Source organism: Drosophila serrata, unplaced genomic scaffold (genome assembly GCF_035046125.1).
Source record: "Drosophila serrata isolate PLE 108 unplaced genomic scaffold, ASM3504612v1 contig_382, whole genome shotgun sequence".
Classification (NCBI taxonomy): Eukaryota; Metazoa; Arthropoda; class Insecta; order Diptera; family Drosophilidae; genus Drosophila; species Drosophila serrata.
Window position 1 is genome coordinate 6,157,938 of NW_028257280.1, and position 14,883 is coordinate 6,172,820.

General features: G+C 37.8%; 2 protein-coding genes across 9 annotated transcripts; both read left to right on the forward strand.

Moving 5' to 3' along the window:
* The first annotated feature begins 757 nt into the window (after nt 1-757).
* On the forward strand, nt 758-11,884 carry Best1 (bestrophin 1). Of its 8 annotated transcripts, none has more exons than XM_020955229.2 (8): nt 758-1,249; nt 4,734-4,962; nt 6,091-6,201; nt 6,749-7,505; nt 7,561-7,971; nt 9,245-9,905; nt 10,046-10,090; nt 11,266-11,884. In XM_020955229.2, the coding sequence occupies exons 2-8, from the start codon at nt 4,892-4,894 to the stop codon at nt 11,595-11,597; spliced, it is 2,388 nt and encodes a 795-aa protein (XP_020810888.2). In that variant the 5' UTR covers nt 758-1,249; nt 4,734-4,891; the 3' UTR covers nt 11,598-11,884. The 8 variants fall into 8 exon arrangements, with proteins under 8 accessions (XP_020810888.2, XP_020810891.2, XP_020810893.2 ...); XM_020955233.2 differs by having other exon boundaries at nt 803-1,249; nt 7,561-7,803; XM_020955231.2 differs by lacking the exon at nt 758-1,249 and adding an exon at nt 3,276-4,675.
* Nucleotides 11,885-12,860: 976 nt separating this feature from the next.
* LOC110186183 (zinc finger protein weckle) lies at nt 12,861-14,881 on the forward strand. The gene is made up of 4 exons (XM_020955242.2): nt 12,861-13,119; nt 13,176-14,213; nt 14,281-14,630; nt 14,694-14,881. Exons 1-4 carry the CDS (start codon nt 12,946-12,948, stop codon nt 14,848-14,850), a joined length of 1,719 nt encoding a protein of 572 aa, XP_020810901.2. The 5' UTR covers nt 12,861-12,945; the 3' UTR covers nt 14,851-14,881.
* Nucleotides 14,882-14,883: the final 2 nt, after the last annotated feature.

Genomic DNA, 14,883 nt, shown 5'->3' on the forward strand with positions numbered 1-14,883 from the left:
CTTATATATAATTAAATATATTTTCGGGATACTTCTTGTGTTCAACGTGGCGTATACGTAATGTGCATTGACTTGTTAGTGTGTTGCTTTCGCTACTATATTGTCAAATTGAATATTTATCGGGGATAAACGATATTATATATTGTAAGAGGTATATGCAGTTACAACATACTTATAATATTCAATAATAGTATACAAACAAAATTAATACAGGAGACCCACCGTTAATTTAGGTTTCAGTTTATTAATTACTGCAATTATGGCATATTTTACTATTTTTTATAAAAAATTTATCTTAAAAACATCATTTAAGGTTTAATCATTATTTTAAATATATAAATACCTAAAGACCTTCCCACATCTAATCCTATGAAATAAAAGACAGCTCAAATAGCATATGTACCTAAAAGTATGCAACAAATATTTGCGATTCAGATGCTAGTGCAGTAGCAAAGCCAAGGCATTCCCCCAGGCGCTCATATTGAATGTAAACTATAAATAAGTTTGTAAATATGCAGAAATAGCATTGTAAGTGAAAATATTGAATATAATTAATTTAAAATAGATTTTTTTAATTAATTTTGTTTTGAGTAAATTATGATTCATCCTTTATTTCGTAGCTATAAGTTGAGTAAGTACTTCCGGAGCGTCGGCGCCCACCCTTGCTCACTGGAAATCCCACCCTGCCCTCGGCTTATCTTCCCTGCTCTCCAACAACCAGTTTTTCGCTCTCTTTAGTTCTCTCTCTGCCTGCCGTGGGATTCGCACTCGCTTTCAGCACAGCTGTCGTTGCATGATTTTCGCAGTCTCAGTTTCACATTCACAGTTTCGAAGTCGTTGAGCGCGGAAGTGCCCCGGAAAAGAGCGAAAGAAAACCCATTTCGGCACACAGCAACGCGATTTTCGTTGAATGGCCGCTGTGTGTGTTGTTTGTTTGTGTTTGTGTTCGGTTTAGTGTCTGTGTAATCGCGCAAAGAAGTTCGGCGGCAGCGACAGTGTAAAATAGTGAAGCATAAAGGCCAAGCGAAGAACAACACATAAAACCCGAGACATCAAAGTTCCCCTTATTTCTTAGAGTGTGTGTGTGTGTTCGCTGCTTATAGTGTTAGTGTTCCTTGTTTATTTCTGTTATATCTTGGCCCTTTCTCGCCTACCTTTTGCTACCTGTGAATTGGTTAACTTTGTTGTTGCAGCGGTTTGCGTGCCGAGTTAAAACCAAAACAACATGCTCGAATATTAGTCGGCAAATGTAAGTATGACTGTGAGTGTGGGTGTAAATGCAAATGTGAGAGTGTAAGTGACCGTGGCGCGATTTAATAACAATGCACCGTTGGGAATTACAACTGAAATTACTCTCAAACGCGTGACTGGCGAACTCAAAATCGATAGGAGCTCCCGAAATTGCCCAGCGTCGCAAAACAAAAAAACAACAGCAAGCGCAAATCCACAATGCTGCCCTTAAAAACACACACTATACAGTTGCGGTCAAAAAAATAGCAACAAGAAATGAACCCAAAATACATAATAATAGATACATATGTTTTTGTTTGTTTTTTTTTAATATGATTGTGTGATATCTAATCAAAAACGTCTCAATTAAAGTTTAAACTTTTTCGCAGCCTGACCCAATTATAAATAATTTGTCATAATAATATTTGTTGATCCATCATTAAGTTTTGTTGTGGTTTATTAATATTAAAGATATACTTGTTAAATTGTTATTCTCTTTAGCAGTAATCTTTTGTGTTATCTTTTAATATTTCTATTAAAGACGTCTTATAAATATAGTTATGGCAACCAAGTTTAAAGTAGTATTATACAATCAATAATTCACAGACTTAAAATGGTTATCATTAATTTTTAAGTCCTACACTAAATAGTTAATTATTTTGAACGCAGCTGTTTAAAAGGCAGATATGATATATGTATCATGTACAGTGACTCATCCGATTTGACTTTGCAATTGCAATCTTTACGCAAATTAACTTTGGTGACCAAATGAAATCTATTTATAAATCTGCAGATAACACTATTGTCATGCGGAAGAAATCATAAATCAAAAGAGGAATGAATTATGATTCAGTCTTATTAAATAATTAAGTTATGGGACAACAAAAACGTTTCTAATCAAAAGAAAAATAATTATTAAATGCGCACTTTCTAACTAAAAGTTAAAATGAAAGTCTAATAAAATACAATAATCTTTTCTTACATCAACTATTTCCTTTATTTTGCCTCTCGAAATTTGTGTAATGTAAAGAATTTTCATAAAATGCAATGTTCTCTCAGTTGAAAATAATTTAAATTTAGCCACGCGCCTTTCTGGCCCACTGACAACTCTCAAGTTTTGCCGGCCGAATGTTCGGTGAAAATGTCATTAACCTCGCGGGCCATTTGAATTCGAATGTTGTCGCTAAAGTTGAGACAGTGTAACGAATATTGAATATTATGCTAATGACAGAGATGATAATGAATGACAAACGCACTCATATCTGTTTAAATGACCGAGATATTTGTCTTTGTAGGTCAGCAATGTTGAAAGTTAGCTGTGCAAATATGATTAACCATAAAATGAAATGCATTATATAAGCAAGGGAGAAGAGGTCAGTTCTGGTAAATTGATAAGTTTGTTTAATAAATAATGTGACAAAGAGAACGGAAAATGACAGAGGATTGTTTATCACTTCAAGTGCCACTTTATGGTGATGAAATATTGTAAAGGGTTCAGCTTGGTTCGGTGCAGGAGAACGTCATGCATGATCACAGTTTTGTACGGCAAGATTTTTGGAACAAGAAAACAATAAATAATGATTCTCCTTTGTTGCTTTTCGCAAAAGCAAATTGATTTACAGCGTCCCATTTAAACAGCACAGGGCAACAATTCAGGGAATCTAATACAAAAGTATTAATTCCACTAAGAAATATTTTATTTCGTTTAGTTCTTTACGTAAATGTTAAAGCTAAAATATATACAAGAAAACTATAAACTAAATATCAAACAAGTAATATGTTTAAATGTAAACTTATCTAAATAAAAGCTTTATGTTGAGATAATACTAAACATTATATATTACTTTTCAATGACAATATTATTCATTACTATTTCATTTAAACCTTTCTAATATTCTGACGGCTACTGTTCTCTCGTATACTTGCTTTTTATGTGTGATAAATAAGCTTGTTTGTTTTATACGCTGCATACATATATCCAGTCGAAAGTCTCATTCTTATCGCATTTTCACTGTGTTTACTTAAATTTGAAAATGCTCTCTCAGTCGTCTGCTATTCCAGCTTTAAGTTACATATGAAAAGGGAGCGATAAATCAACAGGCTTAGTAATATTTAAATCGTTGGAAATATATACATACATAAGTAAACCCTCAAAAACGATGAGTTACCTTGGTGGCTGTCTAATCAACAATCGGAGTACTACGTCACTGTATTGTTTGTTGTTATTTTAATGAGTTTCATGAGCCATACCAAAAATAAACTTAAAAACCTAATATACAGCGTACATTATATACAATCAATCGGTTTCAAATTCAGCATACCTAGCGTACCCCTGTAAACTAAAGCCATCCAAATATATGATGTCATATTGGTCGAACCAGAAAGGCCGGGATCACATGGCACAGTCGGCTGGGTCGGTCTTGGTAATATAATTTGAGCTCGACTCGGAGTCGAGTTCGTGGTGTGATTTTTGATCATTAGCTCACCGGTTCGCAGAAATTCTCGAATTTTTTGTAGTCTCTCTTTTATTACGGAAATTCATCAGTGCACATGGGAGATATATACACAAAAGTTACACTAAAATAAATCGTAAGGTTAAATGGATTACAAAAGAATATATTCCTAATATTAAATTAATAGAAAATAATACTTCATTTAAATTGAAAATAATCAGATCATAAAAATCAAGTACTTAAATTAATCACAAATACATAAGTCAGTCTACTAAATATTTGAAATGATTAAACTCACTCACTATATATTAATATACATTTAAAGAACTAAGATACCTAGATATTTGATGGATCATAATAATATAACAAAGTTTGCTCGACAAATTAAATACCTTGACTTTTCAAATCAAACCGAAGTTTCCATTACCATTATTTTTCCTAGTGTAAATTTTTCCCCAGACAATGAGCTCATCTTAGTTAAAGCCTCTTTTATATAATGTATTTCCCTTACTTTGCCCACCAAAAAAATACCCACTAGTCAGTCAATAGATGTGGCATTCAACGTTTAACTTTGAGTTTGTTTGGTTAATTGGTATCTAATCGCTGGAGGCTGACCCCCGGAGACACCTCTCGAAATCAAATGGAGACACCGCCCCACTCAAAAACGAGCTGACTTTGACATCGCCCACACGCTAACTTGAGCGATTCTCTCAGCTCAGAGCAAAAAATATATATACAGTGCAATATATACAGAGATATATCTAAACATGCATCGGGGTTTTTGTGTGGCATCGGCTATATAAATTGCTGCAATTAAAATAATCAGCCCCAACGCTGTTGCATTTCTGTTAAATGTTAAATGCATTTCAATTGTTTTCCGCGCTGCAGGCTACCTTCACCTCTCCGGGAATTATTATCGCATGTCTAATTGTGAAAAATATCGATTTTTAAATTTTAAATCGCATTGTCAGCAATTCCTCGAACTACAATGAGTAATTACATAACATCGTGCTCTAGAACTCTGGTTTATCATTTTTTTTTTCATTTCAGGCAAAGAGTCAAACTCTCTTTTTCGACAAACAAGAAGCAGAGATGTGCAGACGTGATAAGGCACTCAAAAAACAACAATCTCGGTTATAATAGAGGAGAGAGGAGTACTATAAAACCAACTAAATTTGGAGGAGAAGTTATAAAGATTTGGTGAAAAAATGACAATAACATATACGGGTGAAGTGGCCACTTGCCGCGGCTTTGGCTGTTTTCTCAAATTGCTGCTCAGGTGAGTGAAGTTGAGTGTTGAGGTCTTATGTACTTCAGCCAGATAATTTATATAAATATATATAGAAATACAGTGCGAAATTGTTAGCCAGTTTGCTAATTATAGAGCATTGACACACTTCGGACAATTGGATAGATATGGATAGCGTTGAGAAGCACAATTGCGGCAAATGCAAATTACAGAACTTTTCCACTTTCATTCAAATAGTACAAACTGCACTGCAATTGTCACGAGTATAACCCCTCCTTTTTCCTGTCCTTTTCCCGGACTCTCGCTTACTACTATATAGAGTATGTAATCTAGACCTCGTGTAGTCATAACTCTGACATCTGTCACGGCTTGTTGTCTGAATTATAATTTAATAATGAGCCACCCGTGGGTTTAGTTTTCCCCCACGCATTTTCCTTGACTATATGTACATTCATTGCTGATAATAAACAAGATTGTTATGGCTAAAAATGTAATCAATGAGCTGCCAACTAAATTCTTTGATGAACTAATTAACCGCTGTTGATATCGCCAAAACAGTGGATTGTAATTGGCAAAGGGAATCTCCCATAATGATTCACGTGCTCTTCTCCATAAAACCACATTTTAAAATTTCCAAAAAACCATAAAATATTGTTTTTGTTTTGGTCATGCGAGGAACCTTTTCTTCTTGGTTTTAAGATATCGTACAATTGTTCCTTATATCAACCTTTATTCGGCTGATAAGCTGTATAAATATCGTGGGGACGTCATGTCGAGGTGGCTTATAATATTGAGACTCTGGAAATATGCTTTATGACGATTTGTGTCAACAACAAGTGGCCAAAAATTATCGGCTCTCATATCAGCAAGCAAATTCGCCGTGACGTTGCCAATCATAATACTACCAGTATCAATTGCGGCTAATGTATCATCCTCAGACACAGTGCCGCTAATAATCAAGGGAAAGCAAACAGAGTCAAGTGGGGATCTGGAACGAAACCATAACGCGAAATATTATTGCTTGATAAGGGCCCCTCGGCTGTATGCTGATTAGTTTGACGTGTTCGGTCTATTTCTGTAGGCTGATGTATCAAATGGCGAAGGGTATTAATATCAGCAGTTTAAAGCTTACTAAACTTTATAATGAACTATTTACAGATGGCGAGGAAGTATTTACAAGCTAGTCTGGCTGGATCTTTTGGCCTTCCTTATCATTTACTATGCGATAAATATGGTTTATCGTTTCGGCCTAAATCCAGGACAAAAAGAGTGAGTATTATTGAAATTCTAAAAGAGAGAAGGATGTTTCTCTTAATTTATTTTGAAATAGGAGATAAGCAATTATTACTTTTAGTTTTAAATATTTGGATCTATTATCTTGAGCTTTAATATTGTTTTTATTTAAACAATGGGCTTTAAGCCACAACTTTGTAAAATTTAACCTTTACAACTTAAAAGTCAAGTATAATTTTATTTGTATATAGAAAAAAAAGGAGATAAAAAATATTAAGCTGTTGTTTCCAACAATGTATGTTTGCTTAAAACTTATCAGTTTGTTTAATTTAATAATAAACATTTAACAAGAAAAGTATGACCTCAAAGCATTTGATTATATTTGTTCAGGCCAATTAGTACCCTTGAATCACAAGCACAACAATTTAATGAAAGGTGTTGATGAATAGAGTTAATAAAAACGATTCTGAAGCGATTTCTCCTTCGATTTGCAATAAATTTGCTTACTCCTACTCCATTTAAATTTATTTAAAATCTATAATAAATACTTTTATTAATTTAATTTATATTTTCTTTTTTTCAGGACTTTCGAAGCCATTGTCCAATACTGCGATAGTTATAGAGAACTCATTCCCCTGTCCTTCGTCCTGGGTTTCTATGTATCCATTGTGATGACCCGCTGGTGGAACCAGTATACCTCCATTCCCTGGCCAGATCCCATTGCCGTCTTCGTCAGCTCCAATGTTCATGGCCAGGATGAGCGAGGACGCGTGATGCGACGTACGATTATGCGTTATGTCTGTCTCTGCCTGACCATGGTCCTGGCCAATGTATCACCCAGGGTGAAGAAACGTTTTCCGGGACTTAATAACCTCGTGGAGGCAGGTCTCCTCAATGACAACGAGAAGACCATCATCGAGGCAATGAACAAATCCTTTCCCAGACCCTCGAAGCACTGGTTGCCCATCGTCTGGGCTGCTAGCATCATCACCAGGGCCAGGAAGGAGGGACGCATTCGAGATGACTTCGCTGTGAAGACCATCATCGATGAGTTGAACAAGTTCCGAGGTCAATGCGGACTCCTCATCAGCTATGATACGATCAGTGTTCCGCTTGTGTACACCCAAGTGGTGACCCTGGCAGTGTACTCCTACTTCCTGACCTGCTGCATGGGCCAGCAGTGGACCGATGGCAAGGTGGTGGGCAATACCACTTACCTGAACAAGGTGGATCTCTACTTTCCGGTCTTTACCACGCTGCAGTTCTTTTTCTACATGGGATGGCTCAAGGTGGCCGAGTCGCTGATTAATCCCTTTGGAGAGGATGACGATGACTTTGAGGTAGGTCTTAAGGGTTTTTAATTTTGTTAAATAATACTTAAATTAAATGTTACAGGTCAACTGGATGGTGGATCGCAATCTGCAAGTCTCCTATCTGATCGTCGACGAGATGCATCATGACCATCCGGAACTGCTGAAGGATCAGTACTGGGATGAGGTGTTCCCCAACGAGCTGCCGTACACAATCGCTGCCGAACGGTTCCGCGAGAATCATCCGGAGCCATCCACAGCCAAGATCGAGGTGCCCAAGAATGCGGCCATGCCCTCGACCATGTCGTCTGTGCGCATCGATGAAATGGTTGGTAATGCTAATGGCGCCACTGCCGCCGCCGCCGCTCCGGACACAAAGGTCCCGCTTGCGGCTCCGGGTCAGGTTCCCGGCCAGGCCTCTGGCCAGGTTCCGGTTCCGGGTTCGGATCAGCAATCCGTTACCTATGACTTTCCCAAAGGCTCGCCAGACGAGGAGGTTAGAATCAGAATGTTGGCCGCATTTCCTAGCGATACGAAGCATTGGCACCAGTCTCTCAATTGGTTAACCAAAGTCATCATCTCTCAACCTGCGACCCGAACCAAGTTCAAAATTAATCCAAATTTAAATCAAAAGTTTCTAACCTCTTTTTCTCGTTTGTTTGACTTGAAAGAACATTGCATTTGTGGCATCACAGTTCGCTCATTGGCATTCTGAATCACAAACGGTGCTTGGTAGTTATAAAATTATAATCTAAATGTACAGAGTGTTGATAAATATATATATACTATATATAAATATAAGGAGCAGGCACAGTGGGAGCTCTACTTACAACATTTTATATTAAGTTTTATCTCTAGAATCAAAAGGTACGCTCAACAAATGCCTTTGAGTGTTAGCCTTTTAACACTAACCTTTATTATAATCTAAATTTATTAGTTCAATAAGTTATTTTATAATTATTTTAGGTATCTTATTTGTAACCTTAAAAGGAATTATAAATTTATTTTAAAGCTTTTAAGGCAATGAAGGAGTAATTTCCGACCCTATAAATCATATATATTCTTGATCAGCATTAACAGCCGAATCGATCTAAGCATGTCTGGTAAAAAAAAAACATTTTCAAAATTTTTTCAAATTTTCAAATTTTTATAAGGGGTACATGTTAAAATTGTCAAAAATTGCAAAAAATTTCAATATACTTAAATTTTAAATTGAGTATGCAGATTTATAAAACTAATAAAAACTAGCATAGGAAAGCTTTCCGAATTAAAATTAATGTATTTTTGGTCGAGTTATGAGATTTTTAAACCTTGATTTGTTGAACAAATTGTCATATAAAAGTAGTGTTAAATATTGATTCACATAAAGTAAATATTTCAATTGATTTGTTTTTTCTATACATTCAAAAGTAAATTTTATGATCCTTTTGATCATGTATATTTAAATTTTAAGATGCTCTTCTTCTGAGTAAAAACTGTGCCTGTTGTCCTCCCTGTAACCATAAGTTAAGAACGGTGTTTGTGTCTCTCTATGCTTTAAGATAATGCCTACTAACTTTTGATTCTAACTGTCTAAAGGATCTGTCTACAGCCTCAAGCCTCTCTAACAGCACCTTGCACTGCACGACTTTCAAATGCTTTCTGCTGCACTGACCCTAGAGCACTCAATGGTTTCAAGAGTAATCCGAGCACAGCGGACTTAAGACTATAATACTTAAATCCCTATTTAAATTTTAAGCTAATGTAATTATTTTCTTAACCCAAATCAGGCAGATGATGCCAGTGGCATTCACTTCTCAGCTGGCAATGGAAAAATGCGTCTGGGCTCGTCGCCCTCGCTGGTTAGCGTTTCGGGCACTTTGTCCCGTGTTAACACAGTGGCTTCAGCTCTAAAGAGATTCCTGAGTCGCGATGATAGCAGGCCAGGATCGGCCACGCCCAGTGAGGACCAAAAGCCTTACAAATTCCCAGCCAGTGCCAGTTCAGCGAGTCTCTCGGGAGTGGCAGGATCTGCCACCTCGGCGGGTAAACCAGCTGGCAGCATGCGGATAACCCATCAGGTTATCGAGGAGGTGGACGAGCAGGCCACCATTACCTCGATGAGGGCCAATGAGCCGCGTCCCAATGTCATGGATATTTTTGCATCATCCTCGGGAGCTGGAGGACCGCCTTCGGGGCCATTGCAGCCACCGCCTGCTCACTCGGAGCCGGTGGACATTCCTGCACGTCCTCCCAGCTACAATCGAGCCCAGTCCCAGTACGAGCCCACTCTGTTCCCTCCTGGAGGAGTGGATAACCTGCTCAGCACCTCGGCGCCAGCAGGCGGTAGTCCCTCGCTGCTATCCAATGCCGCCACAGCACCAAGCTCGCCGGTGGGTGACAGCTCCAAATCCTTGTACGATCCCCAGAAGGCGGCCAGCCGGGAGACGGGTAAGTTACTTGTTCCATGACCCCATCCGTCTAGCGGATGCGTTGGAATTCCCGCCCGCTTCTTATACAAAAAAAAACTACAACTCATTTTTAACAATTGTGTATCTTCATTTTCAAACAAATTTCGGGAACTTTTAAAGAGAGGCCCGATGCACCGCAGGTTTTCAGGTGGTTCGTCACGCCCGGTAAAGTTCACATCCATTGATTGGCCCTATTAACTTGTTCGAATAATTTAGCTTGCTCTACTACGTAATCGTTGCTGGTTCTTCCCCCTCTCGTTTCAATGTATTATTTTTTATTTTTCTATTTTTCAACAGGTGTGCTAGCGTTTTTCTCACTAAGTTCAGTTTTTGTCAATCGTAAAGTTCACTTGGCGAATAATTTTTCTGTAGCAAATGTAGGAAGCCTTTGTTCTATAATTAATATATTTTTTATTACGGCGTAGTGTGATTATTTTAGTTATTATTTATTGATTGTAGTTTAGTTTTCACTTTAAATATCAGTTTCTTAATTTATGTAGATTTTTTCTAAAATTATTTACAGCATGTTAGAGGAGGAATTGATTTAAATTATATTGTACGCCAGAGAAATATTTAGTTTTTTAATTAGTAAGATTTCCTTTAATTTTGATTTTATTTGTTGTTTACGTTTTAATTAATCATAGAAAATAATACGTTTTATTGTTTTATAGGTTTAATCTTGTTGTTCCCTTAAAGGGTATTATATTTAAGTTTTTAGTTTGAAACAATGAAGGAGTCATTTCCGACCCTATAAACCATATATATTCTTGATCAGCATTAAGTGCTGAATCGATCTAGCCATGTCTGGCGTTACATCGTTAAAATTGTCAAAAATTAAACCAAATTTTAATGTTTTTCAATAAAGAATAGAGTATTCAGATTGATTAATCTGAAAAATTAACATAGGAAAGGTTTTCGAATTAAAATTAAGACATTTTTAACATAGTTATGATCAATTTAAAATCAACTGCAATTGCAATTTAATACATTTTTTTCAGAAGAGAGAATGAAAGCACACCTGATTTTATATTTATTTAATAATTATTTTGTATTAGTAAAGATTTGGCATGTGCTTTCTGAAAGTGCTGCCCACCGTTTTGAGTACTAACCCCGGCTTAGCGTTTTAAACGATATAATTTAAAACTTCATAAGACGAGCCCAGTAAAGTTTTCTGGGTGGTCAAGTAGGTAACCAATTAAAAAACCCCGTAACTCCAAATTCATATTGGTTTCCCCGCCTAGCATTTAGTCCATTAGACGTTGCACGTTGCGTAATTCCCCATTGATTTTTCGCTCTATATATGAATACAATTCCTAATCCGATTCTGTATATGTTTGCAGTGGAGAATCTGGATTTGAGGGCCTCAACCGATTTGCTGACCCAGGCCCAGGCGGCCGTGGAGCCCAAGGACGAGAGCGATGACTTCGAGAAGCTGAAGGCGGCTCGTGAGAAGGAGAAGCTGATGCGCCAGCAAAAGAACCTGGCCCGCACCATCAGCACTGCCCCCGGTGTGGACGCCACGGCTGTGCCGTTGGTTCCCATGATCCCAGTGGCCGTGGCAGTGCCTCCGCCGAACGTGCCGTCCGTTCCCTCCAGTGCCGATCTCTTGAGCGGCTCGGAACTCCTTCCCAGCTCGACCATGAAATCGGAGGACGCCGTCAATGGCAGTTGAACACAACTAGTATTTTGATTCGTACCCTTACATAGGCTAAGTGTAGTGCATTGTTTAATTAATTAATTAAGCTAAACCGATACCTATATATATACCATATATATATATATCGCCGCTGACATTGAGAATACACATAGTTAGTGTAATAACGGACAGTCTAAGATGAATGCTCATAACGTCTCTTGAGTGAGGAAGATGGACCTAATTAACGCAGTTAATAACACAAATACTAAAATTTAAGTAGAAAGTTATTTGAATTTTACAAGTTTATTTTGTAAATGGCTAAAGTGACTTGGATTTGATTTCTCATGGCCTGGTTTTCCTGGATATTGTGATCATGATTTTATATTCTGGTCTAAAAAAACCGGCTTTCTAAGAAACTTGTTTAGACATTAAAAATTTATTGTGACTTACTAAATAAAAGTTATTGATAACCTTAAGCAAAATATAAATGAAAATAAAAGAGAACGTAAAAAAGGACTTGAATTTATTTGTTAGTTTCTTAAGAAGCTTAAGGACTGGGGGTTTAAATATGGAAATACCATAACTCAGCCAAAAATTCATTAATTTTAATTCAGAAACCGTTCCTATGTTAGTTTTTAATAGGTTAACAAATCTGCATACTCAATTTTATTTTTTTTTTTTAAATTCAAATTTTTTGCCATTTTTTTACAATTTTAACGATGTAACCCCTATAAAATTTTGAAAATTTTGAAAAATTTTATTTTTCCGGACACGGCTAGAACAATTAAGCTTTTCACGCTGATCAAGAATATATAATATATGATTTATGAGGTCGGAAATGACTCCACTACATAACAAGCTTCTGACTAAAATTACAATACTGCAAATGATTAAAAATGAATATTAATTTATGCAATTATTTCTATACAGCGAAGTTTAAAAATCTCATGACTAAGCCAAAAAGCCATTAATTTCAATTCGGAAAACTTTCCCATGTTAGTTTTTATGAGGTTAACAATTCTGCATATCTGCAGTTTAAAATCTAAAAAAAAATCAACTCTTTTGACAATTTTAACGATGTAACCCCTTTGCTTTTTCTGAAAAAATTGAAATTTGTTTCTAAAAACTTTTTTTCTGCCGGAGATAGCTAGAAAGATTCGTCTGAAAATACCCTGCCATGGTATAAAAAAGAAAATTAAATAAAAAATTTGAATTTGAGTTATCACAAATAGTTTACCGAAAATGACAGTTACGGAACTAGCCGCTCATGAACTGGATTCAGTACCGGCCACCATCCCTGCTTGTTTCAGCCCTGGACTTCTTGCAAAAGCAGAGTTGTCAATCAAAACAAACCAAAAAGTGATTTTTTAAATGATTTTTGAATATGACGACGAGCCTCTCGGAATCCGAGGCCGCCAACGAATTTATTTGGCAACGATGGTGTCGCCTGTGCGCCAAGGATCATCCTCAGAATCGAAATGTGTACTCCCGGGCGGCTGAATCGCAATCCTGGACAAATATGCTGGCGATGACCATCGGAAAATACTTTTGGGTTGATGTAAATATTATTTATTTTCAAAATAAACCGTTTTTAAACTAAAGGAAACATTCCAGATAAAACAGAAGGATGAGCTGAGCAATTACCTGTGTGCCGAATGCTTCAATATGATGGAAAGCCTAATGGAATTCTCGGAGAGAGTTCGGAGGGTTCAAACACTCTTTAATAGGCTGCAGACGGCTACAAAACCGGGAGCTTCAGTGGACTATGAGGAACTGCGACAGGATTGCGGCTTGGTGGACAATGATTGGAAACACTTAATGTCCCAGAATGTTAAACAGCTTTCTCCAAAAGAAGCTATACAGAAAATAATAGATGAAGTACCTCAAATTGTTGAAGATGCAGATGCACTTTTAGACGAAAACGTAGAAATTATAGAGGAAGAGTTACAGTCAATGGAACTGCAAACTGTCGAGGAAGAGGTGGAACTACAGGAGGCTCCCGATTGCATAGAGGAAGGGAAAAACATACCCGAGGAGGAATTCGATGAGGAGTCTGAAATAATCGAGGAAAACTACAACATCGATGCCTACGAAGAAACCGCACAAGAGCAAGGCTCTCACGGAACGCTCAAAAAATCAAAACTTAAAGCTAAGCTCAGCGAGGAGACACAGGAAGTCGAAGAAGAAGATGACTTCTCCGCCGAGAATCTCATAGAGGAAGACCACGAACCCGCCATTTACAAGTGTAGCATCTGCAGCAAACCGTACAAAAAGCCAAAGTCCTACAAGCGACACATGATGGATGTGCATAACGTGGTGCCTACGGATCTGCCCAATCTGGAGTGTAATCAGTGTGGCATAATCTTTCCCACAGACAGCCAGCTTCATGCCCACTATCGCTCACATTTGCCGGCCAACCTCAAGGCGGATAACTCCTGCCCACACTGCGAAAAGCGATTCACCACGCCGGGCACACTCAAGCGGCACATTGAGGGGGTTCACAAGGGCATCAAGCCATTTACCTGTGACCTCTGCGGAAAGGGCTTCAAGTACATCACTGGACTCAAGGATCACAAGCTCGTACACACGGATGAGTGTCCCTTTGAGTGCCCCGATTGCCACAGACGGTTTAAGAACAAGGCCAGGTTAAAGGTAACTATTGCAGAAAAGCAGTATAATTTATATGAGGTTTTTAATTTCTTATTTAAACATTTTCCAGATCCATTCTGATACGCACAGTGCCAACATTTACGAGTGCGGCATATGCGGCATGAAGCTCAAAACCCGGCGGACCTTTAACAAACACAAGTTGGTCCATTCGGACAAGCGGCAGTATAAGTGTGATGTCTGCGGTTCATCCTTCAAGCGAAGCAAGACATTAAAGTCGCATCTTATCCTGCATACGGGCATCCGGCCGTACAAGTGCAACTTCTGCGGCAGGGAATTCTCCAATGGCTCCAACTGTAGATCGCACAAGCGACAGGCGCATCCCAAGGAACTGGCTGAGGAAGAGTCGCGAGGGGTTTCTCGGTCCACACTGCTGCCAATGCTGGAGGAACTGACCAAGGCGTAAGTTGAACAAATTGTTTAAAGAACCGTGTACATTTTAACCTCTTGTGTTCCTTTCTCCAGGTCCAAACTCATTAAGACACCTGCCAAGCCCAGCAAAACAAAGGGCAGTATGCCAAAAGCTTCGTCTAAAAAGCCTGCAATTGTCACTGAACCTTCCACAAAAGACACCGAAGGCGCTATCCTCTATGAAATCGTCGAGGAGCTGGATTACACTTAAGTATTACAATAAACATTATTTATAAACAAAACC